Genomic DNA, 26,401 nt, shown 5'->3' on the forward strand with positions numbered 1-26,401 from the left:
AAGTTAGAGGAGATCGTCTTGTGTTGGCGAAAGGTCTTTCTACAGTAATGAGCAATGAAAAGGTAAATGTATCTACAGATTTCACTGGTTAAAAATTAAAGCTTCTACACCTGAAAATATTAGAACAAAAAGGGGCAAGAAGAAATTAGGAATCTATTGTCTGAATGTGAGAAAAAGCATGAGTAGGAGAGCAGGCATTCTCATAAAGACTCTGAGAGACAAGACACTGATCTTATGCAAAAACAGTGAAAACAAAGAAATGTTCATTTAAAACAATGTTTTCCTAAATAGCAAAAAAATAAAAAGAAAGAAAAAGCCCTTCAGTGTCAAATCAAAATACATTAACTGGTACAAACCAACACTAGGGGGCTGTGTGCATGTGTGTACCTGCATGTGTGGGTACGTGCATGTGTGTGTGCATGTGGGTACGTGCATGTGTGTGTGCATGTGTGTACATGCATGTGTGTATATGCATGTGTGTGCATGTGCATGTATGTGTGTGCACACAGTAAGCAGTACTGTTACAGGCTGACTTGGAAATTGTGCTTCTTTTTGGAATCCTCCATACAACCATATTCAGAAATCTGGGCAGAGATTTATATCCAAATATGTTTAATGCAATAATAATTTCAGAGTAAATTTAAAACCCCTGCTGTTATGAGCAAGGGCTCCTTAACTTCTGTTAGGAGCACACAGTGGAGACCGTGCAGCCTTATTCAGTCATCAACAAACCCTGTGACCCCCACTCTATTCCTGTGGAGCTCCAGTTTCTGAGGACATGGCAAGGACAGGACAGGGACTAAGAAGCAGACGTTTGGAAGAGTGCCTGTCCCCTTGTGAGGGTGGCTGCCTTTTCCCACGCAGCCCCGTCCCCTGCAGTCCCGTCTCCCTCAGGCTCCATTTCCCCTTTGGCCAGGAGAGCGGAGGCATGGCCTTCACCCCCTGCCTACAAGGTCTTGGAGGGGCCTGTCCCCCACTCACCGGCAGACACTGTGCCTCCCCTGGGGACTGTACAGTGACACCTGTCAAATATGCCGGCTCCTGGCTTTCCATTTGCTGCTCAGAGACGAAAGTGGACAGCGAGTCTGCGTTGCTCAGAATCTCGTTGTGAGCATTGTCCTCAGCCCCAGGCTCTCGTAGGAGACCCGAGCACCAGAAATACACCTTAGGAAGGCAAAGAACCAACTCTGAAGCCCACACCCAGGGCTCCCCATGGGATCCGTAGGGCACAGCTGGACCTGCTGCCACCACCCCCTCCCAGTGAGGTCACTCCAGGAAGTCCATGCTCAGCACATCCAGGACCTGCTGCTGGGGCCAGTCCCCGGTGCTGGGCTCGGGGGCTCACCCCATCCCCAGGGTACAGGCTGTGGGGTAAGGGTCTCACCTGGGCTGTAAGAGGGACAGGGCTACAGAATGGCCGACCAGCCTGTATGATGCTCAAAATGGCCTGTGTCCCCCGTAGTCAATCCACAGCATCCAGGCCACTTCAGAGACTCAGGGCAGCCATGAGACCACGGGGACCCACCCACCTGGACTACACTGTGGGCAAGAAGCAGTTCCTGAGCCCCTGATGCCCCCAGCTCCTGGAGAAATCAACTCACCCTGTCCATGCACTTGGGGTCCCCTCCACAACCTAGAAGAGAAGAGGGTTCCCTTAGTGGCCAGGGAGAGGCCCATGCAGCACTCCTTCTTAGAGGGCAGTGTTGGGCAGGGGTGGGCTGGGGGCTGGGACACTGGACAAGGAGCCCCGGGCCTGGGGATCCACATGAGGTCTTGCTAACTCGGGAGTTCCTTCAGGAGCGGGGAGTATAAAGGGAAGTAGGCTAAAAACAAACACGTGGAAAATCACTGTTTTCTGCTCTGTGTTCTGCTCTGAACAAAGCTACATAAATCCCACAACCTCTTCTCGTCCTGACTCTTGCCACCCAGTTGAGGAGCTGACTGTCTCCTGCCTGGCCGGGCCTGAACAATGGAGGAACTAGCCCTGCCTTCCCAGACTTGGCTGGGAGATGAGGGGACCCCCAGCCTTGGGAGAGGGACGGATGAGACCAGGGTCCTAGGGGTGCACAGGATGGGAAGATAGGGGGTGATCACAAGGAGGAAGATAGAGCCAGGCCAGAGACACTAGGACTTGGGGCAGGAGTGGGCGTTTCTGTCTGTGGGAACAGAAGGAGGCAAGGCAGAGAGTGCCCAGCGCCCCTGCCCTCAGCCAGCACCTACCTGAGCCGATGCAACAACAGACAATCACCACAGCCACCAACAGCAAGAGGACAACCAAAATCACAAGTGGGACGACCAAAATCACCCATACATTATGTCCATTGCCTGAGAAAAGACAAGGAAAGATAGGAGTCTCGGGCTGCTGGTCACTGTCTCCTCTGCAGCTGGGGCTTCCCCAGTGGGCTTTGTACCTGATTCTTTGTGGACACACTCGATGTCACTCCAGGGCGTACAATCCTTGACCTTGACCATCCCTCTGGGGCACCTGGGTACACACAGGGAGGGAGAGGGGGGACTCTTGATGGAAAGCTGGCCAGGTGGGATGAAAGAGGAGCCACTCTCCCTGCCCAATGTCCCTGAGAAGGCATCAGGGGAAGGACAGTCTCCTCGTGTCTGCAGGGGGTCCCCCTATGCTCCCTTGTTTAGGCTGGGGAAGGGTCTGAGCATGCACACTTTACCCCCTCGGCCTCCCTGCTCTGGGGTCAGAGCTGCAGCTCCAGGAGACTTCTGTGCTGGGCACACACTAATCTTCCCTTGGCTGCAGGGGAGGCCTGCGTTAGGAGGAATCACACTCCAGGGGAAGATCACAAGCCCGTGTGGCCACAAGCTGAGCCCCTTCCTCCAGTTAACCCACGGTACAAGTGAGCTCTCGCCTCCACCTGTCTGCTGGTTCCTCTCAATCACGGCAAACACTGGAGGACCAGAGAAGAGCAATTACTCTTTGCTTCCAAAACCAAAATAGGAAAAAGACAGGACTTATTGGGAAATCAGGGGCCAGGGGTGAGGCCGGCTGGGTGGGCTCAGGTCCTCATGGGAACTTGAAGGAATTCCACCCATGGCCTTATTATGATTTTTGCGGGCCGTGGGCATTTCTGTCTTCTTGAATTAAAAGCAAATATTAAAAATTACATTTTAAGGCTGGGCGCGGTGGCTCATGCTTGTAATCCCAGCACTTTGGGAGGCCGAGGCGGGCGGATCACGAGGTCAGGAGATCGAGACCACGGTGAAACCCCGTCTCTACTAAAAATACAAAAAATTAGCCGGGCGTGGTGGCGGGCGCCTGTAGTCCCAGCTACTCGGAGAGGCTGAGGCAGGAGAATGGCGTGAACCCGGGAGGCGGAGCTTGCAGTGAGCCGAGATCGCGCCACTGCACTCCAGCCTGGGTGACAGAGCGAGACTCCGTCTCAAAAAAAAAAAAAAAAAAAATTACATTTTATGACTCAATTTGTTTAAATATAAATATAACCCCAGCTGGATTCTATGCCATTATTTTCTTATGATTTCAAGATAAAATATTTCATTTACCTCTATTGTGGGCCTTAAGTCATGGCCTCCTGTGCCTAGTGAACAAGTCAGCCTGGCCAAGGGGACTAGTGCTGGGGAGGGGTGAGAAGGGGCCACTGCAGGGGACAGGGGTGGGGACAGGCAGATGGACCAGGAGGGGCAGGCTGCAGGCTCAGGAGACGCCACAGGCTCAGGGACACCTATGGGGTTGGAGGCACCATGGGGTCAGGGCTGATAGATACGGGTACAAGGAGGCTCAGGTCTTTTTAGGGTTCCTTGCTTCTGGGGGTTCTTTGAGGCTGCTGGGAGCCCCTTGGCTGTTGTCTCACCCTGTGCTGCACTTCCGGCACATCTCAGCGGAGTTGTCATTCCGGAAAGTTCCTGGTTTGCACTGACACGCTGTGTTCCTGGTCGTGGTGCAGGGACTTCTCTCTTCTTCATCTGATGACAGAGTACAAGGTTTTGGGAATGTGTTTCCCTGACGTGTCCCTCGACCTTTCCTCACTACCCCAACCCCTTCCCCCTCAGCTCAGTTCAACTCAGCTTGCCAAGGAGTTCTGAGGGCCAGATTCTGCACCAGCACACTCGGGCTCATACAGGACACCCACCCTTCAGCTGTCACCAACACTTGGAGTCATACAAAAGGACCATGATTCATTATTTATTACATCAGATTAGGGAAAAAGCACCATTTAGATCGCATGGTGAGTAGCAAAGGAGGCACATGATATCATCTGAGAGAGTCTGCAAGAAGAGGAGCCCTTGGGTGACTTCCCAAAAACCCAGCCTGCTGAGGAAGAGGGAGGCGCCTGAGAAACTGAAGGCTGAGTGAGCCCGAGAACCTGCCAGGAGCACACAGCCCAGGGGGAGCATGGCCCCAGAGCAGACCCGTGCCACCGCTGAAACTCAGCCCTGTCCACTTGGCCAGGCCTTCCCTGTGCTGTAATGATGCCCCTACCCTCTTGGAGCTGATGGTTTGCACTACCAGGTGGCATGCATTATAAAAATCATTTCTTTCTGTTTCTTTTTATGGACCTAAGACATAACCATGGAGCAGGGTATGATGAAGACCAAGTTGGGCTAGAACTTGGTTCCCTGACTCACACTGGCTACAACTCCCACCTCAGTGCCCCTCACTCCACTTTTTGACAAGAGGTCCACACATTCTGTACCTGATTTACAAGCTGTACATGGGAGGCAAGCAAACAAATTGTTGGAAGCATTGGTGTAACCCACACCCTCTGTGCACCGGTTACAGGCTCCAAGATGTTCTGATCTATGAGATCCTGGGAAGGGAGAGAAAAGCCAATGAATGAATTGCCATAGAGTTCCCAGAGGCTCGTGGCGGTGGCTGGGAAACTTCTTTTGGCCATCAGTAGACCCCAGACAGGGAAATCCCATCTTCTTGGCTTGGTCTTGTCGTCAATTCCGCATCTATTACACACCTCTGACTGGCGTTGCTGACAGAAATATAATACAAACCCATGCAACATTCAAATTCGATGAGAGCCATATTAAAATAGTAAAAAAAGAATGAGGTCAAATTAATTTTAACAACGTATTTTTTGGACCTAAAATATCCAAAACATTAGCATTTCAACATGTAAACAGATAAAACATTGAGATATTTTCTTTTATTTTGAATACTAAGTCTTCGAAACCCAGAGTGTATTTTTCACTCATTGCACATCTCAATTCAAAGTGGCTGTGTTTTAAGTGATTAATGGCCACATGGGCCTAGAGACCAGGGCAATGCCACCTAGGTCCCTGGAAACTCACAAAAAGTCCTAATCCCTGCCCTCAGTGAGCTCCTGGTCAGTAGAAGGTACAAACAGGCACAGAAGCAATACAGCAATGAGGGGAAGGCTTCAGATACAGCCCATGCCACCTGCCGTGGGAGGAAAATGGAAGGAAAAATGGGTCCTCCGTGTACAGAGTCAAATAATGAGCCACAGAAAGAGGGCCTACCTCATGCTGCCCTGGATTGCAGAGGGTCTCCAGGCACTGAGGTGACAGCCTGCAAGAGCTGTCGCCAGCGGGAGCCCATGTCCGGAGGCTCGACCTTCACCTCCAGGGCTTTGCCCCTTCAGGTGACCTCACTCTCCCCTTTCAGTGCCCATTTATTTATCCCTCTCCTCTGATTCATATTTATCGATATTGAAAGAAACTCAGAAAACCCAAACTGTGGAAAAAATCTTCCTTGATAATGTGTTATGATGATGAGACTACCAATTATAAAAATGTGGTTATCGAGTAATAGTGCTGGGGCGACTAAGGCTACCACTGAAAAATAATAAAGGCTTTTTTTTTTTTTTGAGATGGAGTCTCACTCTGTCGCCAGGCTGGAGTGCAGTGGCGTTATCTTGGCTCACTGCAACCTCTGCCTCCCGGGTTCAAGCGATTCTCCTGCCTCAGCCTCCCGAGTAGCTGGGACTACAGGCACATGCCACCACACCAGCTAATTTTTTGTATTTTTAGTAGAGATGGGGTTTCACTGGGTTACACCAGAATGGTCTTGATCTCCTGACCTCGTGATCTGCCAGCCTCGGCCTCCCAAAGTGCTTGGATTAAAGGAGTGAGCCACCGCGCCTGGCCAAAAAACCCAAACTGTGAAAAAAAACTTCCTTGATGATGTGTTATGATGATGACACTACCAGTGATAAAAATGTGATTATTCGGTAATAGCGCTGGGGCAACTAAGGTTACTGCTGAAAAATAATAAAGCTTCTTGCTTATGCTCTCCCTATAAGGAAATAGAGATTAGGTCTATCAAGGTGTCAACTGTAAAGTGTGAAACCACACAAGTACTGCATGAGAAATTTTTCTTACAAGTTTGGGGAGAGAAAGTACCTTCTCAGTCTCACAAGAAACTACAAAGTTTGCATAAAGTTAACTATATAAAAATTAGGAAGAAAACTGCATGGAAGAAATCATGACTAAGATAAAAACAAACTAGGAGAAAACACTTGCAATGAAAACGACACTTAAAAGCATAGTTTCCTTCTATAGGAATTCATACCAAAAAAATCTAGAAAGAACATCAACAAGAAAGTAGTAGACTTGAACAACACTACTAACAACTAGACTGGACAGATGTCTATAAAACATTCTACTCAATCAAAACGAGATATACATTCTTTTAAAATGCACATAGAACATTCTCCAAAATAGACCATATGCTCGGCCATAAGATAAACCTCAATACACTTAAAAAGATAGAGATAATACAAAGTACACTCTCCTACCACAATGGAATAAAACTAGAAATAAATAGAAGGAAGAAACTAGGGAACCTCACAGATATATAAAAATTAAATAGCACGCCCCTAAATAACCAACTGGTCTAAGAAGAAATCAAAAGAGAAATCAGAAAATAAGACGAATGAAAATGAAGACACAACATACCAAAACCTATGGGATACAGCTAACGTAGCTGAAGTTTACAGAGAAATTGTCTATTAAGGAAGAAGAAATATCCTTCCAAAATGTCTATTAAGGAAGAAGAAATATCTCAATCTATAACCTAATAATCCACTCTAAGACACTCGAAAAAGAAGAACAAACTATAGATAAAGCAATGAGAAGGAAGAAAATAATACAGATTAGAGCAGAAATTAATGAGATGGAAAACAGAAAAACAACAGAGTAAATTAATGAACTCAAAATCTAGTTCTTTAAATAGATCGATATATTGGCACAACTAATTGTGTTAAAAAATTAGCACAGGGAAAAAATAATACTCAAATTACAGTCACACACTGCACGATGACGTTTCGGTCAACAATGAACCACATATGTGACAGTGGTCCCATAATATTATGATGAAGAAGAAAAATTCCTATCACTTAGTAATGTCATAAGGCAATGCATTACTCAGGTGTTTGTGGTAATGCTGATGTAAACAAACCTACTCCACTGCCAGTTAAAAGTATAGCACATATAATGAAGTTCTATATATAATATTTGATAATGATAATAAATGACTTACTGATTTATGTATTTTTGATACTATACAATGTATTGTTATTTTAGAGTGTACTCCTACTTACAAATAAAAAAGGTAACTATAAAACAGCCTCATACAGTTTTCCAGAAGAAGGCATTGTTATCAGAGGAGATAGGAGATGACAGCTCCATGTGTGTCTGCCCCTGAAGATCCTCCAACGTGACAAGATGTGGAGGTGAAAGACAGTGATATTGATGAACCTGTCCTTGTGTAGGCCTAGGTTAATGTCTGTGTTTCTTTTCTTTTTTTTTTTTTTTTTTTTTTTTTGAGAAGGAGTCTCACTCTGTCACCCAGGCTGGAGTGCAGTGGTGCAATCTCAGCTCACTACAACCTCCGCCTCCCAGGTTCAAACGATTATCCTGCCTCAGCCTCAGCCTCCCGAGTAGCTGTGACTACAGGTGCCTGCCACCATGCCTGGCTAATTTTTTGTATTTTTAGTGCAGACAGGGTTTCACCGTGTTAGACAGGATGGTCTCGATCTCCTGACCTCGTGATCTGCCTGCCTTGGCCTCCCAAAGTGCTGGGATTACAGGTGTGAGCCACTGTGCCCAGCCAATGTGTGTGTTTCTTAGTTTTTAACAAAAAAATATTTAAGTAAAAAAAAAATTTAAGTTAACAATACAAAAATGCTTATAGAATAAGAACATAAAGAAAGAACATATTTTTGTACAGCTGTACAGTTTTTGTTTTGAGCTAAGTGTTATAACGAGTGAAAAAGATTTAAAAATTAAAAAGTTTATAAAGTAAAATAGTTACACTAAAGTTAATATTGAAGGAAGAAAAAAATTTACAGATTTGGTGTAGCCTAAATGTACAGTGTTTATAGAGTCCATAGTAGTGTACAGGAATGTCCCAGGCCTTCACATTCACTCACCACTCACTGACTCATCCAGACAAGATCCAGCCCTGCAAGCTCCATTCATGGTAAGTGCCCTAGACAACTACAACATTTTTTTTTAACCTTTTATACCATATTTTTATTGGGCCTTTTCTATGTTCACATATGTTTAGGAACTCAAAAACTTATCATTGTGTTACAATTGCCTACCAGTACAGGTTTGTAATCTAAGAGCAATAGGCTGTATCATATAGCCTAGGGATGCAGTAGGCTGTATCATCTAGGTTTGCGGAAGTACACTCTATGATGTTTGCACAATGATGCACTTTTCAGAATGTGTTCCCATCATTAACTGAGGCATGACTGTATTAGAATCAGAAATGAGAGACAGCACATTACTACAGATTATACAGAAATAAAAAAATTATAAAAGAATACTATGAAACCTGTACAACAAAAAATTAGGTACCTTAGATGAAAGGGACAAATTCCTAGAAAGACACAAACTACTGAAACTGAATCAAGAGGAAATAGACAATGTGAATAGACATATAGCAAGTAAAGATTTTGACTTAGTAATCAAAAACTACTCCTAAAGAAAAGTTTTCACAAGACGGCACTGAAAGCAAAGAAGGAAACTGCCCCTCCTAAAGCTGAAGTGATACAAAGGCTTTGAAGGCCAAGAAGACAGTGTAGAAAGTGTCCACAGCCATGAAAAAAATAATATCCATACATCATCCACCTTCCGGTGGCCCAAGATACTGAGACTCTGGAGAGCGCCTCCAGGAGAAACAAGCTTGACCACTACGCTATAATCAAGCTTCCACTGACCACTGAGTATGCCATGAAGAAGATAGAAGACAACAACACACTTGTGATTCATTGTAGATGTTAAAACCAACAAGCAGCAGATCAAACAGGCTGTGAAGAAGCTCTGTGACATTTATGTGGCCAAGGTTCAACACCCTGATTAGGCCTGATGGAGAGAAGAAGGCATATGTTCAACTGGCTCCTGATTACCATGCCTTGGATGTTGCCAACAAAATTGGGATAATCTAAACTGAATCCAGCTGGCTAATTCTAAATACTTGTATATGTTTTTACCAGAAAAAAAAAGTCGAGGCCCAGATGCCTTTACCACTGAATTATACCAACCATTTCAACAAGAATTAATACCAATTATTCAGAAACCCTTTTTAAAGACAGCAGAGGAAGGAGCACTTTCCAATTCATTGTATAAGGACAATATTACTGATATGGTTTGGCTGTGTTCCCATACAAATCTCATCTTGAATTCCCATATGTTGTGGGAGGGATCCAACGAGAGGTAATTGAATCATGTGGGGCAGGTCTTTCCCTTGCAGTTCTCATGATAATAAGTAAGTCTCATAAGATCTGATGGTTATTATAAGGGGGAGTTTTCCTGCACAAGCTCTCTTTGCTTGCTGCCATCCATGTAAGACATGACTTGCTCCTCCTTGCCTTCCACCATTATTGTAAGGCTTCCCCAGCCACGTAGAACTGTAAGTTCAATTAAACCTCTTTCTTTGTAAATTGCCCAGTCTTGGGAATGTCTTTATCAGCAGCATGGAAAAAAAAAAAAAAAAAAAACAAATACAGTACATTGGTACCAGTAGAGTGGGGAGCTGCTGAAAAGATACCTGAAAATATAGAAGCAACTTTGGAACTGCGTAACAGGAAGAGGTTGGAACAGTTTGGAGGGCTCAGATGAAGACAGGAAAATGTGGGAAAGTGTGGAACTTCCTAGAGATTTGTTGAATGGCTTTGACCAAAAGCCTAATAGTGATATGGACAATAAAGTCTAGGCTGAGATGGTCTCAGATGGAGATGAGGAACTTATTGGGAACTGGAGCAAAGGTGACTCTTGTTATGTTTTAGCAAAGAAAGCAAAGAGAGTGGTGGCATTTTGTCCCTTCCCTAGAGTTGTGGAGCTTTGAACTGGGAAGAGATGATTTAGGGTATGTGGCAGAAGAAATTTCTAGGCAGCAAAGCATTCAAGGGGTGACTTGGGTGCTGTAAAAGGCATTCAGTTTTTTTATTTATTGGCTTGTTTGTTTTTAACCAACATTGCATTCCTAGGATAAAACTTATTTGGTCCTGGTATATCATTCTTTTTTTGTTTTGTTTTGTTTTTTGTTTTTGAGACAGAGTCTTGCTCTGTTGCCCAGGCTGGAGTGCAGTGGCACGATCTCAGCTCACTACAAGCCCGCCTCCTGGGTTCACGCCATTCTCCTGCCTCATTCTCCTGAGTAGGTGGTACTGCAGGCACCCGCCACCATGCCCGGCTAATTTTTTTGTATTTTTAGTAGAGACGGGGTTTCACCATGTTTGCCAGGATCGTCTCAATCTCCTGACCTCATGATCCACCCTCCTTGGCCTCCCAAAGTGCTGGGATTACAGGCGTGAGCCACCACGCCTGGCCAGCATTCAGTTTTATAAGGGAACCAGAGCATTAAAGTTTGGAAAATTTGCAACATGACAATGTGCTAGAAAAGAAAACCCATTTTCTGAGGAGAAATTAAAGATGGCTGCAGAAATTTGCATAAGTAACGAGGAGCTGAATGTTAATCCCCAAGACAATGAGGAAAATGTCTCCAGGGCATGTCAGAGGTCTCCATGGCAACCCCTCCCGTCACAGCCTCGAAGGCCTAGGAGAAAACAGTTTCCCGGTAGGAGCCCAGGGTCTTGTGCTGTGTGGAGTCTAGGCACTTTGTGCCCTGCATTCCAGCCACTGCAGCCGTGACTAAAAGGGGCCAAGGTACAGCTTGGGCTGTTGCTTCAGAGGTGGAAGCTCCAAGCCTCGGCAGCTCCCACATGGTGTTAAGCCTGCAGGTGCACAGAAGTCAAGAATTGAGGTTTGGGAACCTTCACGTAGATTTCAGAAGATGTATGGAAACGCCTGGATGCCCAGGCAAAAGATTGCTGCAGGGGCAGGGCCCTCATGGAGAACCTCTGCTAGGGCAGTGTGGAAGGGAAATGTGGCATCAGAGCCCCCACACGGAGTCCCTACTGGGGCACTGCCTAGTGGAGCCGTGAAAAGAGGGCCATCATCCTTCAGACTCCAGAATGGTAGAACTGCCGATAACTTACACTGTGCACCTAGAAAAGCTGCAGACACTCAACACACGAAAGCAGGCAAGAGGGGTGCTATACCTTGCAATGCCACAGGGGCAGAGCTGCCCAAGACTATGGGAACCCCCCTCTTGCATCAGTGTGACATGGATGTAAGACAAAGGAGACAAATGAGATCATTTTGGAGCTTTAAGATCTGACTGCCCTGCTGGATTTCAAACTTGCATGGGGCCTGTAGCCCTTTGTTTTGGACAGTGTTACGAATTTGGAATGGATGTATTTATCCAATGCCTGTACCCCCATTATATCTAGGAAGTAACTAACTTGCTTTTGATTTTATAGGCACATAGGCAGAAGGGACTTGCTTTGTCTCAGATGAGACTTTGGAAGGTGAACTTCCAAGTTAATACTGAAATGAGTTAAGACTTTGGGGGACTGTTGGGAAGGCATGATTGGTTTTGAAATGTGAGGACATGAGATTTGGGAGGGGCCAGGGGTGATATGGTTTGGATATATTCTCACCCAAATTTCATCTTGAATTCCCACATGTTGTGGGAGGGACCTGGTGGGAGGTATCTGAATCACAGGGGCAGGTCTTTCCCATGCTGTTCTCATTATAGTGAGTAAGTCTCATGATATCTGATGGTTATTATAAGGCGGAGTTTTCCTGTACAAGCTCTTTGCTTGCTGCCATCCAAGTAAGATGTGACTTGCTCTTCCTTGCCTTCTGCCATGATTGTGAGGCTTCCACAGCCACATGGAACTGTAAGTCCAATTAAACCTCTTTCTTTTGTAAATTGCCAGCTTTGGGTAAGTCTTTATCAGCAGTGTATAAACGGACTAATACAATTAGCTTAATATTAAGACCAGAAAAGGACTTCACAAAGAAAGAAAACTATAGACTCATGATTCTTATGAATATGGTTGCAAAAATCTGCAACAAAATACTAGCAAGTTGAATCCAAAAGCATACAAAAAGAATTATAGGCTGGGCATGGTGGCTCATGACTGTAATCCCAGCACTTTGGAAGGCCGAGGCGGGCAGATCATGAGGTCAGGAGATCTAGACCATCCTGGTTAACACAGTGAAACCCCGTCTCTACTAAAAAATACAAAAAATTAGCTGGGTGTGGTGGCAGGCGCCTGTAGTCCCTGCTACTCAGGAGGCTGAGGCAGGAGAATGGTGTGAACCTGGGAGGCAGAGCTTGCAGTGAGCCAAGATCACGCCACTGCACTCCAGCCTGGGCAACAGAGCGAGACTCCATCTCAAAAACAAAACAAAACAAAAGAATTATATACCAGGACCAAATAAGTTTTATCCTAGGAATGGAAGGTTGGTTCAACATCCCAAAATAAATTGATGTAACAAATTATATCAATAGAATAAAAACCAAAAGTCACATGATTATCTCAAAAACACAGAGAAAACATTTTACTAACTCCAACACCATTTCTTTTTTTTTTTTTTTTTTTTTGAGACGGAGTCTCGCTCTTTCACCCAGGCTGGAGTGCAGTGGCGTGATCTTGGCTCACTGCAGGCTCCACCCCTGGGGGTTCACGCCATTCTCCTACCTCAGCCTCCCGCATAGCTGGGACTACAGGCACCCACCACCTCGCCTGGCTAATTTTTTGTATTTTTAGTAGAGATGGGATTTCACCGTGTTAGCCAGGATGGTCTCGATCTCCTGACCTCGTGATCCGCCTGCCTCGGCCTCCCAAAGTGCTGGGATTACAGGCGTGTGCCACCGTGCCCGGCCGTCCAACACCCTTTCATGATAAAAACCACAAAATAATCTAAAAGTGAACTTCCTCAACCTGATAAAGAATATCTACAAAAACCCACAGCTAACATTATATTTAATGGTGAACAGCTGAAAGAAGTTCTCCAAAAAAAGATACCTGTTTTCACTGCTTTTCTTCAATATGGTACTGGAGGCTTTAGCCAGGACAATTAGGTAAGAAAAAGAAATAAAAAGCATCCAGATTGGAAAGGAAAAGGTAAAACTTTCTCTGTTTGCAAATTATATGATCTTATATAGAGGAAATCCTAAGGAAGCCATTATAAAAGCATTAAGAATAATAAACAAGTTCTGCAAGGTTATAGAATACAAGATCAATGTACAAAAATCAATTATATTTGTATACACTCACAATGAATCCTAAAATGAAATTAAGAAAAGGTTGAATCCACAATAGCATAAAAAAGTATTAAATATCTAGGAATAAGTTTAACAAAATCAACCCAAAATTTATAGTCTGCAAACTACAAAATTATTTTAAAAATTAGAGATGATCTAAATAAATAAAAAAAAATTTCATGCCTTTGGATCAAAAGACTTCTCATTGTCAAGATGCCAGTAACCTCTAAACTGAGCGACAGGTGCAACACAATCCCTGTGAGAAACTCAGCTGATTTTAGAAATTGGCAAGCTGACCCTAAAATTAATATGGAATTTCAAAAAGCCCAGCATAAACAAAATAACTCTGGAAAAGGAAAACAAAAAAGAAAGATTCATACTTCCTGATGTCAAAACTCACTACAAGACTGTGTGGCACTGGAAAAAGGACAGATATAGATCAATGGAAAAGAATTGAGAGTCCAAAAGTACACCCATACCTTTATGGTCAATTGGTTTTTGACAATGATGCCAAGACCATTTAATGGGAAAAATCATCATTTCAATGAATGGCAACTGGATAGCCACATGCAAAAAATGCAGTTGGATGCTTATCTGATGCCATTTACAAAAATTAATTGAAAATGCATCAAGAGTTAAAGTACAAAACTCTTAGGAGAAAACATGGGGATAAAGCTTCATAACCTTGGATTTGGCAAAGGATCAATAAGTATCTGTTGAATAGAAGAACCAGAAACTGTAGGAAACAGAAAACTTGAAGAACATGGAAAAGGAATGTTATTGATGAATTTTGAGGTAATTTTTATATATGGTATAGGGTAAGGAAAAGGAGGTGTAAAGGATTAGAGATCAGTCTTAGAATGTACCTGGTGGACACAACTCTTCCAAAGGGCTATGTTCCCATTGCTGTCTGCCAACTGGTTGATCATGAAGTTTGATGGTTGCAGCTGAGCCAGGTACTACCTATGGGGACAAAGCAGGGACTGGCATGAGTGGCTTCCAGATCTCACCCATTACAAGATCAATCTCACATTCCATTCCCCCAAGCCTCCAAAATTAGACAGAACTTGCATCTTTCTCCCAGTTCTAAAACTCAACCCTTTGTTTGTACTCATCTTTGTCTCTTTGTCCCCATGTCCCCAGCCCATGGCAACTACCATTCTACTGTCTGTTTCTATGAATTTAACTACTCTACATGCTTCATATAAATGGAGACATACAGTATCTTATGTTTTTCTTGTGGCTGTCATATTTCAATTAGCATAAAATCATCACGATCCATCCATTTGGTACCATGCATTGGAATTTCCTTCCTTTCCATTGTGTCCTTCCATTCCTTCCTTTCCATCCATACATACATGATATATATATATGTCTATATATCATATTTTGTTTATCCATTCATCTGTCAATGGGCACTTGGTTTGTGTTCACATTTTAGTTACTGTGAATAACGCTGCTATGAACACGGGTGTACAAAATCTCTTTGAGCCCCTTCTTTCAATTCTTTTGGATATATACCCCAAGGTAAAATTGCTGTTTTCTTACCAGAGTTGTATAATTCTTGCAGATCTTACATTTAGAGGCCACATACGAAAAGCCAACAGCTACCATCCTACTCAATAGGGAAAGACTAAAGGTTTTTTCTCCAAGATCAGCAACAAGACATGGAGGCCTCCTTTTATCACTTCTATAGTATCAGGGTAATGTGGGGCCCACAGAAAGAGTTAGAAAGTGTTCCCTCCAACTCAGTTTCTTAGAAGAATTTGATGAGAATTCATGTTAGTTCTTTAAATGTTTGGTAGACATCATCATTGAAGCCAACTGGTCCTGGGCTTTTCTTTGCTGGGAAGTATTGGATTATGGATTCTATCTCCTTACTATAGTTCTGTTCAAAATCTCTATTTCTTCATGACTGAATATTGGTAGGTAGTGTGTTTTTAGTAATTTACCAGTTTTATCAATGTGCTCTAGTTTGTTGACATGCAATTATTCATACTATTTTTTATAATCCTTTGGATTTCTGTAAGTTTGTTTTCTATGTCCCCTCTTTCATTTCTGATTTTGGTTATTTGAGTTTTCTGTCTTTTTTCTTAGTCCATCTAGGTAAAGGTTTGTACATTTTATGGATCTCTCTTACGAGTCAACTTTCAGTTTCTTTGAGTTTCTCTGTAGTTCTATTCTCTATTTCTATTATCTCTGATCTAATCTTTTTTTTTTTTTTGAGACGGAGTCTCGCTCTGTCGCCCAGGCTGGAGTGCAGTGGCGCGATCTCAGCTCACTGCAAGCTCCGCCTCCCGAGTTCACGCCATTCTCCTGCCTCAGCCTCTCCGAGTAGCTGGGACTACAGGCGCCTGCCACCACGCCCGGCTAATTTTTTGTATTTTTAGTAGAGACGGGGTTTCACCGTGGTCTCTATCTCCTGACCTCGTGATCCGCCCGCCTCGGCCTCCCAAAGTGCTGGGATTACAAGCGTGAGCCACCTCAGGGTTATGTGATGTGTACATTTTTTAAAAAGCAGGATACTGAATCAAACATTAAATAATGAACTTCAGGTTTAAAAAGACACTTTACAAACTGTCCCCCAAAGCAGCCTGCCAATGTCCCATGAAATACTAGAGTCAGAAAAAGATGAAAGAGCAGTATAGTTATTCAGGACAGGGTTTCTGTGCAATAAATTACATTATAAAGACAAGTGAAAACCATTGGGGTCTGAGGATTAGCTGGTAGTAATGTACTGATGCTTACTGTCTGATATTGAGGGTTGTATTGTGGTTATGCAGGAGAATGTCCTTATTTGTTGGAAATAGCCACTCAAGTGTTTAAGGGTGATGTGCATTCTGTGGGTAGCTTGCTCTCAGGTGGTTCAAAGTAAAGTGTATAGTATAATTTTTGCATCTTTTCTGTAATTGGGAGATTTTTTAAATTATAAAGTTAAATTAGAAAAGAAAGAGCAGGGGGGCCGGGCGCCGTGGCTCACGCCTGTAATCCCAGCACTTTGGGAGGCCAAAGCGGGCGATCACCTGAGGTCAGGAGTTCAAGACCAGCCTGGCCAACATGGTGAAACCCCGTCTCTACTAAAAATATGCTGGGTGTGGTGGTGGGTACCTGTAATCCCAGCTACTCCAGAGGCTGAGGCAGGAGAATTGCTTAAACCCAGGAGGCGGAGGCTGCAGTGAGCTGAGATCGCACCACTGCACTCCAGCCTGTGCAACAAGAGCGAAACTCCATCTCAAAAAAAAAAAAAGAAAAGAAAAGAAAGAAAAGAAAAAAGAATAGGAGGAGAAGAAGAAGGATGAGAAGGAGGTTGTTAAAAACAGCTTAGGCTGAGCTTAGTTTGACTGCTGCCAGGATTTAAAAGAGATCAAATGCAACCCCTTTCTACATAAAAGTCTCTCTAGTATTTGGTGACAGCTACGTTAGTGTCTGTTCCTCAAACTCTGTGTTTCCTTTTTCTGCTCTCACAGTCCTATTTCCTTGTGTATTACCTGGCTTGTATCTTGTGACCTGCTAGAGTCACCTGGTAGTTGCAGCAGTTCTCTGCAAATGAAGACAGTCCCATTCCTTCCTTCCCAATTATTCCGTCTTTCTCTCCTGCCATAGCGCATTGGCTAGGACCCTGAGTTCAATGCCAAATGGATGTGATCTGCAGGAACATGCTTGGAATTGGTCCTAATCATGGAAGGAACGCATTCAATATTCTACTATTTTAACTGATGTTAGCCATAGCTTTTATACATGCATTTAATCAGTTTAAGGAAGTTCTCTTCTGTTTTTAATGGGAATTATTAAATCATAAATGGAAGTCAAAGTTTGTCAAATGCTCTTTCTGCTTCCATTGACATATTTATATAGTTTTTCTACTTCATGCTGTTAATATCATGAATAACATTAATTTTCAGATCTTAATTCAACTGTATTCCTGGAATAAACCCTACTTGCTCACACTATATTTTCTTCTTGCAGAATTCAATTGGCTATTGTTGAATTAAGGATTTTTACATCTGGATCTATAATAGATATTGATCAGTATTTTTCTTTTTTTGTAACTTCTGTCAGATTCTGGTATCAGAATGATGCTTGCCTTTTAAAACAGTGAAGAAGTTTTTCCTCCCTCTTTATGTCCTGAAACAATCTGTCAACTGTTGGTGTTATTTCTTCCAAAAATATTTATAGAATTCATCAGTGAAATGACATGGGCCTGTAGTTTTCATCATGTGAGCATTTAAACAATGAATTCCGCCGAGGTGGTGGCTCATGCCTGTAATCCCAGCAGTTTGGGAGGGCAAGGTGAGCAGATCACCTGAAGTCAGGAGTTCAAGACTAGCCTGGCCAACATGGTGAAATCCCATCTCTATTAAAAATACAAAAAATTAGCCGGCCATGGTGGTGGGTGCCTGTAATCCCAGCTTCTCAGGAGGCTGAGGCAGAAGAACCGCTTGAACCCAGGAGGCAGAGGTTCCAGTGAGCTGAGATTGCACCACTGCACTCCGGCCTGCATAACAGAGCGAGACTCCGACTCAAAAAATAACATAAATAAATAAATAAACAAACAAACAGTGAATTCCAATTCATAGACAGCTTTAGGAATATTTAAATTATCTTTACTTCTTGTGGCTATTTTGCTAAGTACTGTTTTTTAAGAAATTTGTCTATTTAAGTTGTCAAATTGATTGGCATAAAGTTATTCATAAGATCCCACTATTTTCCTTTTAATGGCTGTAGAGTTTGTAATAACATCCCATCATTAATTATTGATATTGGTATTTCATGCTGTTGTTCTTTTTTTCTTTTAAAGTTTGGTTTCTTACTTTTTTTTTTTCTGAGATGGAGTTTTACTCTTGTTGCCCAGGCTGGAGTGCAGAGGCATGATCTCGGCTCACTGCAACCTTGGTCTCCTGGGTTCAAGCAATTCTCCTGCCTCAGCCTCCGGAGTAGCTGGGATTACAGGCACGCGCCACCACGCCCGGATAATTTTGTATTTTCAGTAGAGATGCGGTTTCTCCATGTTGGTCAGGCTGGTCTCAAACTCCAGACCTCAGGTGAATCGCCTGCCTTGGCCTCCTGAAGTGCTGGGATTACAGGGATGAGCCACCTCGTCTGGCCAGTTTATTACTTTCATTAATTTTGTTGATCATTTCTGAGAACCAACTCTTGGCTTGTTGATTCCTTTTATTGTTTGAATTCTATTTCATTGATTTCAGTGTTATTATTTCCTTGTCATCTTGTTACTACCATTGAGTTTAATTTATACTTATTTTACGGGTAAGTAATGCAGACCTCTGAGTCATTGATTTTGATACCATTCTTCTTTTAATCCTTAAGAACTTTACTGAGTTATATATGATGTAATTCTTTCCCTTAAATATATTTATAGAAGTGTATAACCATCAATAAAATCAATTTTTGAACATTTTCATCATCATACCCAAAAGAAACTCCAGGCAAGGCACGGTGGCTCACGCCTGTAATCCCAGCACTTTGGGAGGCCGAGGTGGGTGGATCACGAGGTCAGGAGTTCAAGACCAGCCTGGTCAACATGGTGAAATCCCATCTGTACTAAAAATACAAAAATGAGCCAGGCGAGGTGGCAGGCGCCTATATTCCCAGCTACTCGGGAGGCTGAGACAGGAGAATCACTTGAACCCGGGAGGCAGAGGTTGCAGTGAACCGGGATCGTGCCACTGCACTCCAGCCTAGGCGACAGAGCAAGACGCCAATTCAAAAAAAAAAAAAAGAAATATTTTGAATTCTCTTTTGATTTCATCCATGAACTATGAGTTATTTACAAGTATGTTGCTTAATATTCACATTTTTGGAGTCCTTCTAGATATTGTTATTGCTTAACACTTTAATTTCATTGAGATCAGAGAACATATTTTATATAATTTCGTTTTAAATATATTTAGATTTGTTTTATAGTTCACAATGTGGTCTATCTTGGTGAAGTACCATGTTCATAGAAAAGAAGGAATCTCCCATAGATGTTGCATGTATGCTCTATAAATGTCAATTAAGTCAAGGTGGTTGACGATGTTCAGATCTGTTATTTTACCGTTTTCATCTGATTGTTCTATCAATTGCTGAGAAGTGGGTAACATGATCTCCCTTTAATCCTTTTGAGTGTTGCTTCATGTATTTTAAAGCTCTACTATTAGACATATACACATTTATGATTATTATGCCTTCTGATGAATTCATTTTTTTTTCTTTTTTGAGATGCAGTCTTGCTCTGTCGCCAGGCTGGAGTGCAGTGGCACAATCTTGGCTCACTGCAACCTCCGAATCCCTGGTCCAAGCGATTCTCCTGCCTCAGCCTCCCCAGTAGCTGGGATTACAGGCAAATGTCACCACACCCAGCTAATTTTTGTATTTTTGGTAGAGATGGGGTTTCACCATGTTGGTCAGGATGGTCTCGATCTCCTTGACCTCGTGATCTGCCCGCCTCGGCCTCCTGAAGTGCTGGGATTACAGGCGTGAGCCACTACGCCTGGCCTGAATTCACTTTTAACACTAAAAATAGTACCTTAAAAAAAAAATCTCTACTAATAGCAAGTGAAAACCTGACAACAAGCTCCTGGTGACTATGGACCTTGGCAGTGCTCAGCCTTCTGTTCAGCTGTTCTTCTCACCTCTCACGTGAAACATAGTCTATGAAAGGCTGAGGCCGTCACATCCGCGTTAGTGCAGGCTTCCTAGAACCCATGTTACTCATTCATCCAAGGAGGGCACATCAGCGCCTGGTAGGAACACTGTGCAAGGAATCGTGGGGTATCAGGAAGATGGCACGACCCTCCCTTTCCTTAGGACAGTTCCAGTTCCCAGGTAGATGAGGCACAGCCATCAATAACCCGAGTCATGAGGGGCTGCCCAGGCAGAGGTGACAAATGCCATTGGTGGCAGGGACACCAGTAGACATAGAGGGAAAAGTCCACATAGAGGGAAGAGTCCACACAGGCAGGTTCCTAGGCAGATACAAAGTCAATGCAGTGGGGGAGGGGAGTCAAAACAAGTGATGCTGGGACACAGCTCTGAGGTTTGTGGGCGTCTGATTGAGGGAGATGGAAGATGAGGTCAGAGAAGTGAGGTTCTCAGTTCACAGATTTGGGCTCATGGGGGTGTGAGGTTGTGTGTGTGTGTGTGTGTGAGAGAGAGAGAGAGAGAGAGAGGGAGAGAGAGAGAAAGAGAGCAAGAGAGAGAGGGCTTGTTCCAGGTCTTCTCCTCCACAGACTCTACTGACCCTGCCCTGCCTCTTCCTGCGATGAGTCATTCACCAGGGGGTTTCCTTGCCTTGTTTCTCCTGGACTAGCGTTGTGTTAGGCTGTTTTAGAGAAAAGTTTGATATTCACACTGTGATTTCCTCTTTCAGGCATACACACCCTAAAAAAATGCCTTATTGAGGCTGGGCGAGGTGGCTCATGCCTGCAATCCCAGCAGTTTGGGAGGCCGAGGCAGGCGGATCACGAGGTCAGGAGATCAAGACCATCCTGGCTAACACGATGAAACCCCGTCTCTACTAAAAATACAAAAAATTAGCCAGGCGTGGTGGCGGGCGCCTGTAGTCCCAGCTACTCGGGAGGCTGAGGCAGGAGAATGGCGTGAACCCGGGAGGCGGAGCTTGCAGTGAGCTGAGATCATGCCACTGCACTCCAGCCTGGGCGACAGAGCGAGACTCCGTCTCAAAAAAAAAAAAAAAAAAAATGCCTTATTGATCTTAAAATCAGCAACTCAGAATTGTTCTGAGGTTGGCTGTGGTCAGAAATCTGCTTCCTTTGAGTCTTTTGTGGCTTTCTTCTTTCTTTGTTCTTTTGGTATAAAAAGACCCCCGGGTTAAGAAGCAAGTCATCTGTCTTGTAGTCTCGGGCCAGCCTCATGGTCTGGGGGAAGCCACTTCTTCTGTAAACATGTCTATCATTCTGGAAATAAGAGGTGGCTTTACATGACTTGTCAGGGCCCCCCAGCTGTGACCCAGCGCTAGGTGAATGCAGGCCTCATGAACAAGCACCAAATACTCCCCTGGGAAAGGTCAGCAGAACCCAGTGACCCAATCATTGCTGCTGCCCCTGAGGGTAACTCATCCCCCTGCCCAGTGCCTCCACTGAACAAATGTTCTGCGTCTTATGCTTGTCGTCTAAAACAAGGATAATGAGGGTTCCTGTATAGTCTGGTTGTATGAGGATTAAGTGTGTTCATATACGAAGTGCTAAGAACAGAGCTTGGCACACGCAAGTACTGTATTTCAGCACATGCCATTGTTAGTACAATCCTTCCCCTCAATGTTGATTTTAATGAAACCACATCTTCCAAGCCAACAATACCATGACCTGGGGCCTTGCAACTGCCAGAGTCAAGTAGGGAGGGATGGCATCCCTGGAGCCCGCACAGCCTCTCTGGAGGTGGGGGGTGGGGGAGGTGGCCCCCATGCTTCCTGATAGCTATTTAGGTCCCTGGTGACACCTCCTCCACCAGACTGAGGGCTTCAGAGAGCAGGATTGACACGGGCTCATTTGTCCTCCCACCACCACCAGGCGCAGACATTCTCAGAGTAAAAGGCTCATCACCTACTTCCTGGGTGAGTGACTTTCCCTCCAAGCCCATGAGGTGACCCCAGTGGTGGCCTCAGCTCACCGCCTCAGGTCACAGGTTCCTGGCTACAGCACAGGGAGGGGACCCCGAAGAGTCCTGTGTACTCTGCTAAGGAACACCAGGAGCTCCCAGAGGCCAAGTGCAGGGCAGAGATGTGGAGAAACAGCTGCTCAGAGGACCTTAGCCCTGCAGAGGCCAAAACATGGCTGCTATTATACAGAAGGGGAGGCCAAAAATGCTACAGACATGGCTCTGGCAGATTATTTTTGCCACCATCGAAGTGCTGAAACCACATTGTTAAGGAGAAAATCTTATAAGCAGTCAGAGAACAAAGATCTCCTGAGGGGCAGCCTAGGCCCTGAAAAACCACAACAGGAAGAGATAGCGGCAGAGGCCCCACCCCAGCCGGTGCTGCTCCCCTCTCCTCTTCATCAGGACTGTCCCCGCTCCCTCCACCCAGTGCTGAGACCAACAGCAGACATGGGGGCAAGGGTGTGATGCACTTAACATGACCTAAGCCATACAAATATATTACCAACAAACTCCAATGACTTAACTTTGAAATTCTCTTCATCTAAGTTTTTAAAGTGATCATTCCTAGTTTCTCTCATTCCTACCAGTGCTCTGGACAGACTTGCCTATGGCCAGGTGCACACACTTCCCCCACTCTGAGCTGCACACACTTTCCCTCTCTCAGCTGTGGTCCCCTCCTCTGTAAAATGTGATGATTCACATCCCCTCCTGGCCACAGGTGGGTGTCTGAGGTGCTGAGTGCACCCTGCTCTTCCCTACAAAGCAGACCCTTTCTCCTTTCCCCATTATCACAGATACTTGCCTGGGAATCCAGAAGAGGCTCTTCCCAGACCAACAGGTAGCTGCTATTATCAAGCAGGCCAGGTCCCAAATGCTGGGGACTTCCTCCCCCTAAATCTCATTTTCTCCCCAGACAAAATGAGAGCAACGATCCCCATGTCCCTGGGTTAGGGAAATACCCTGAATGAAGATGTGCAGTCTGTGGCTGGACTGGCCCAATCTCTGTGCAGGTCCTTCCACCTCGTCTCTCTCTTTATCAAAGTAGGAATTGAGAAATTCTGAAGGCTCTGAAGCTTAGACACTCAGGCTATCAAAGAGCCCAGAGATTGGAGGCTGAAGACGGCCAGGGTTGGCTGTGCTCCCCTTCAGCTCTGTGACTCTGCTGTGGCCCCAGCTCCTTCCTATAAACTAGGCAGATATAAAAGTCTGCAGCGGCCCTGTGTAAACCACAGTGGTCTATGTTGGCAGATGTGTGCTGTCGTGTAGGAGGACAAATCACATGCTCAGGGCTGGTGTCAGTCACTCAGGACTCTGGATCCCCAGGGCACCTGTCCTAATGAACTTGAAAGAGAACTGAAGGCACTGGCATTTTTCCAGACTGAGTGACACCAACTGCCCAACAGCACAGGCTCAGGGCATGGCACTGTCCCCATCCCCGACCTGGAAGCTAGAGCCTTGCTGCCCTGTCACTCCTGGATACAGGACAGAGGACCAGAACCGGGAATGTTGCCTCTCAGTAGGGGCTGGGTGCGCAGCCATCTGCAGCCACATGGATGGAGACCTTTCCTGCTCACTCTTCAAACTGCAACCAATGCCAGGTGCCCACCAGGAGGACAACTGGAAGGAAACGTGGCAGGTAAACCAGTCTGTGGCCCTGCAGTGCCATCTTTGTCCTCACTTGAAGTCTGGCTCCTCTGTTCCTCCACAGCCCCTCCCCATGGCGCTCCACCCCATTCCTTAGAACCTTCTGCCCCAAGCTCAGAGAGCCTGTATGGAGGTGCAGGTAGGAGCAGGTGCAGCCTCTGCTGGGTGGAGGACAGGTGCTCTGGGGATCCAGAGTCCTGAGTGACTGACGCCAGCCCTGAGCATGTGATTTGTCCTCCTACACGACAGCACACATCTGCCAACACAGACCACTGTGGTTTACACAGGGCCGCTGCAGACTTTTATATCCGCCTAGTTTATAAGAAGGAGCTGGGGCCACAGCAGAGTCACAGAGCTGAAGGGGAGCACGGCCAACCTTGGCCGTCTTCACCTCCACTCTCTGGGCTCTTTGATAGCCTGAGTGTCTAAGCTTCAGAGCCTTCAGAATTTCTCATTTCCTACTTTGGTAAAGAGAGAGACGAGGTGGAAGGACCTGGCACAGAGATTGGGCCAGTCCAGCACTGACAGAGCCAGGACCTGGGGTGAGAAACTGAGCTCAGCTCCAGGCTCATCTGATGTCATCCTGACAGCCTGAAGACACAGACATTACCTCCATTCACAGGCATGGCGGGTGGCAGGGACTGGCCCCAGCTGACCACAGTTTCCTAAGGGCAGAGGTGAGACTGCCATCTTCCCTGCTCCTTCCCCAGCGGTCTAATCTGGAGTCTCTAGCTCATCTACTCCCAGTCTCAAAAAATTCCTGGATCCTTGAAAATCTCTAATAACACTGAAATAAAAAATACAACATTGAGGTCTATCATTTTTTACCTCTTAGAGTAGCAAAGAATGAAAGTTCCATGTAGTAAGGGTGCAGGGACACGGGCACGCTTGTGTATTCTCTTTTTTTTTTTTTGAGACAGAGTCTTGCTCAGTCGCCCAGGCTGGAGTGCAGTGGCGCGATCTTGGCTCACTGCAAGCTCCGCCTCCCGCATTCACGCCATTCTCCTGCCTCAGCCTCCCGAGTAGCTGGGACTAGAGGTGCCCGCCACCACGCCCAGCTAATTTTTTTCAATTTTAGTAGAGACTGGGTTTCATCGTGTTAGCCAGGATGGTCTGGATCTCCTGATTTCGTGATCCGCCCGTCTCGGCCTCCCAAAGTGCTGGGATTACAGGCGTGAGCCCCCGTGCCCGGCCACAATTGTGTATTCTTGGTGTGAGAGTAAAATTGGCACAATCTTCTCCCGAAGTACAATTTAGCAATATCCAAACAAAATTCTACATTGATGAGCTCATTGACCCAACAATTCCTCTTCTAAGGGGCTGCCTGATACTGCAGGGAACATTGATATATGGATGTATGACACATACAAGGGTTCTCACTACAATGCTGCTGGAATTAGGAAAAACAAAGGCAGGACATAATGTTAACAATTGTCCATAGGATGGAAGATTAAAATAAACTGTGGTTCACCCCATGTGTTTCACCCATACACTAAATATTATGATGCTGTTAAAAAAGAATGAGATACTTGCATGTACTGATACAAAATATCTGACGTGATTTGTTGGTCAGTCAGAATTTTAAAAGTTAAGGTGCCTATAAATGCACAGGAAGAAGGCTGATAGATGGTGGGATGGGAGGGTCCTGTGGGATGGCAGAAGGCCTTGGTGTCTGCTATGGGTCCTCTGTCCCTGCCAGGTCTCATGTTGAAATCTGAACCCTAATGTAGCTGGTGGGGCCTGTTGGGGTTTGGGGTGGATCCCTCATGAAAGGCTTGGTGCCATACCCGCCCCCTCCCCCATTCCCCCAGGAGTTGTCAATCTTAGTTCCCAGGACAGCTGGTTGTTAGAATGAACCTGGCCTCTCCCCCTCCCCTTGTGGATCTCATCCCCCTCCCCCTGCCATCCTCCCCACCCCTTCCCCTGATGGGCAGAATCCAGCTGTCCTTACCCTTTACCACCAGTGGAAGTTTCCTGAGGCCTCACCAGAGGCAGATGCTGGTGGCATGCTTCTTGTACAGCCTGCAGAACCATGTGCCAAATAAACCTCTTTTAAAATTATCCAGCCTCAAGTATTCTTTTTTTTTTTTTTTTTTTTTTTTTTGAGACAGAGCCTCCCTCTGTCGCCCAGGCTGGAGTGCAATGGTGGGGTCTCTGCTCACTGCAAGCTCTGCCTCCTCGGTTCACACCATTCTCCTGCCTCAGCTTCCCGAGTAGCTGGGACTACAGGAGCCCACCACCACACCTGGCTAATTTTTTGTATTTTTAGTAGAGACGGGGTTTCACTGTGTTAGCCAGGATGGTCTCCATCTCCTGACCTCGCGATCCGCCCGCCTCGGTCTCCCAAAGTGCTGAGATTACAGGTGTAAGCCACTGCGCGTGGCCTCAAGTATTCTTTTATAGCCACACAAACAGACTGTGACATTTCCAAAACCACCAAATTCAGATGTTTCACCTTGTCTACACAGGTGAGCCCTACATCCACCTGGAATCACACTAGTCTGTCAAAAAGAAAGCCATTTAATAAGCGTATTAAAAATAAGAATCAAACGTGGGCTC

The 26,401-nt window shown here is 45.1% G+C and overlaps 1 protein-coding gene across 1 annotated transcript in view; it reads right to left on the minus strand.

Moving 5' to 3' along the window:
- TNFRSF10A (TNF receptor superfamily member 10a) overlaps nt 1-26,401 on the minus strand; it is a 35,781-nt gene that overhangs the window by 7,778 nt on the left and 1,602 nt on the right. The window contains exons 2-8 of the mRNA XM_055295696.2: nt 14,446-14,542; nt 4,677-4,790; nt 3,834-3,945; nt 2,412-2,485; nt 2,221-2,325; nt 1,602-1,633; nt 982-1,164 (exon numbers count right to left, since the gene is read on the minus strand). Coding sequence (XP_055151671.2) covers nt 982-1,164; nt 1,602-1,633; nt 2,221-2,325; nt 2,412-2,485; nt 3,834-3,945; nt 4,677-4,790; nt 14,446-14,542 — 717 coding nt within the window. The remainder of the gene's footprint in view (nt 1-981; nt 1,165-1,601; nt 1,634-2,220; nt 2,326-2,411; nt 2,486-3,833; nt 3,946-4,676; nt 4,791-14,445; nt 14,543-26,401) is intronic.

Source organism: Symphalangus syndactylus, chromosome 10, assembly GCF_028878055.3.
Source record: "Symphalangus syndactylus isolate Jambi chromosome 10, NHGRI_mSymSyn1-v2.1_pri, whole genome shotgun sequence".
NCBI classification, from domain to species: Eukaryota; Metazoa; Chordata; class Mammalia; order Primates; family Hylobatidae; genus Symphalangus; species Symphalangus syndactylus.